This window comes from Leptonotus elevatus, chromosome 8, assembly GCF_054856555.1.
Source record: "Leptonotus elevatus isolate MCC_2025b chromosome 8, RoL_Lele_1.0, whole genome shotgun sequence".
In the NCBI taxonomy this organism is placed as follows: Eukaryota; Metazoa; Chordata; class Actinopteri; order Syngnathiformes; family Syngnathidae; genus Leptonotus; species Leptonotus elevatus.
Window position 1 is genome coordinate 2,736,456 of NC_141246.1, and position 2,129 is coordinate 2,738,584.

Consider the following 2,129-nt stretch of genomic DNA (forward strand, 5'->3'; position numbering starts at 1 on the left):
ATATATATATATTATTATTGAGGCTGTCTCGACCAATTTGAATGTTCTAAATATTGAAAAAGTAAATACAAGTAATAAAGCAATGTGAGCATATTCACGTTTCTAGAGCTTGTTTTCATTACTTTTTTCATTTTCAAAGCCCTGTGAAACCTAATCAAGTCTTGAAACCTTATTTTAAAATCTAAACTTTGGCTTGGAACCTTAACCCTGACTTCTTTAAACCCTTATTTTTATGCCATCCCGCATGAAGCCCTAATTTAAAACCCTAACCCTTTATGTAGTTGTGAAGTCGGTAAATGCCAGTTTGATCGACCCTTTCATGAGGACTTTTTGTATCCCAACTTTTTATTCATTTGTATCAAGTAGCAAAACGTGAAAGAACATAAGACAGGTTAAAACGAGTTGGCGTCCCGCTTGGCTCCGTTTCGTTGGTTTGCTGTACGATTTGAGTCTGTTGGGGCTTTCCGGCTTTTTGGCCACGCCTCCTCTCTGTTACCACGGCGGCGACATGGGCTGAGGGTTCTGAAGGTACGACATGACCACAGCCGAGATGGACAACCTGCACAACAAAACCGGGATGTCGTCTCACCAACAATGGCGGGACAAAAAAAAATGCAACTTCTATCCTTGAAAAGATGATTTATATTCTCAGATTATTTTCATGAAAAATATACTATTTTATTAATTAATATATATAATTTTATTTATACACAGCTTAAAAAAATACTGTTGATTTTTTATGAAATTTTAAAATGTTCCTCTAATAATGACCTTTTCCTTAAAATATACTTTGTGTGTGTGTATGTATATATATATATATATATATATATATATATATATATATATATATATATATATATATATATACACACACACACACACACACACACTTCTAACAAATTAACATTTTTCCTAAAAAAAAAACATGTTTTTCCCCTTGTATAAGATTTTTTTTTTCCTCAAAAAGAATAACGGAATGTTCTCCTAGAAGAACAACTTTTCTCAAAGTGATTTAGTGAGTTATTCTTGAAAAAGCAGAAATGTACACGCACAGACTTTTGTGTTGCTGCCATTTCCATCTAAAATCTTACATGACAAAATGATTGCTGGTAAATATCCTCAACGAAGCAGCGTTGCATCCGGTACGTACTGCGCTCGCTTGTGTTGGAATTAGCCTCTTAATAATTTGATGACTGAGGGGGTTCTCCCAGAACATTTCACCTGACATCCTTCTGCATCACATAACTTTTGGGCTATGTCCTGGTGCAATTGAAACCCTTTTCTATTTTTTTTTTACCACTAATTAGCATGTGCATGGGTGTGTGCACTCACATGAAGCTGCTCATCATCTGTTTCGTGTCCTCGGAGCTTCTCGAGTTGGCAAAGCTGATGAAGGAGCAGTAGACGGCGATCCAGGCACACCACTTCAGCTACAAAGTTAAAAAAAAACAAAAAACATTTAAATTGCCATTTAAGTATTGCTACCATTAGTTGTGATGCTTATTGCTTAACCATCATTCTGAGTGTGTATGTAGTTTGCGTTTCTGTGTGTGTCTCACCTTGAGCATGAGTCCACACATGCTGAAGATCATGCCCAGGAGGTTCATGTAGTCAGGGGTGGGATCCTCCAGTGTGGGATTGGTCTCCGTAGTGGGGGGTTTGTACCTGCGACAGGAATCGAAGCGGGTCATCATGCGTGCGTAGACGTTATTTTATGTTACATTCGATTTCCACACGATGTCATCTGACAACTATAATCTCTTTAGGACGAGCTCGGCCACAGTTAGCATTTGAGCTAGCAGGCTGAAGGCGACAGCCAACATAAACATCAGGAAACTCACCGTAGTATCTTGTTTTGTCTCCTGGGATCCGCCATGTTGTTAGAGGACATTATGCTTACAATAAAATGGCTATTTCGGTGAAAATTGTTTTAAGAAGCTTGACAGCGATTGAAATACAGCTCGGACATGATTGAAGGGACTTTAAGTGGGAGGATTTTCCGATTTTCATTTGTTCTTCAGGGTAAAAGTATTTATTACTAACAGAGTCGACATCTAAATGAGAAGAAACGTTTTTACTTCTTATTTTGAAAAATAACCAATATCCCATGAACCACCGCGCCTTCCACC

The 2,129-nt window shown here is 37.7% G+C and overlaps 1 protein-coding gene across 1 annotated transcript; it reads right to left on the bottom strand.

The window, feature by feature from the left end:
• Nucleotides 1-324: 324 nt before the first annotated feature.
• On the bottom strand, nt 325-2,015 carry wdr83os (WD repeat domain 83 opposite strand). The gene is made up of 4 exons (XM_086083710.1): nt 1,842-2,015; nt 1,560-1,665; nt 1,333-1,430; nt 325-559 (listed from the first exon to the last, which is right to left on the bottom strand). Exons 1-4 carry the CDS (start codon nt 1,889-1,891, stop codon nt 493-495), a joined length of 321 nt encoding a protein of 106 aa, XP_085939836.1. The 5' UTR covers nt 1,892-2,015; the 3' UTR covers nt 325-492.
• Between the last annotated feature and the right edge of the window lie 114 nt (nt 2,016-2,129).

What these genes read in the sequence shown, in the direction of transcription:
- wdr83os (XM_086083710.1), bottom strand. Translation starts at nt 1,891, where the DNA reads ATGTCCTCTAACAACATGGCGGATCCCAGGAGACAAAACAAGATACTA. An exon ending in AGACAAAACAAGATACTACG is followed by an intron (nt 1,666 to 1,841) that starts GTGAGTTTCCTG and finishes TTCCTGTCGCAG; the next exon opens with GTACAAACCCCCCACTACGG. An exon ending in TGTGTGGACTCATGCTCAAG is followed by an intron (nt 1,431 to 1,559) that starts GTGAGACACACA and finishes TTAACTTTGTAG; the next exon opens with CTGAAGTGGTGTGCCTGGAT.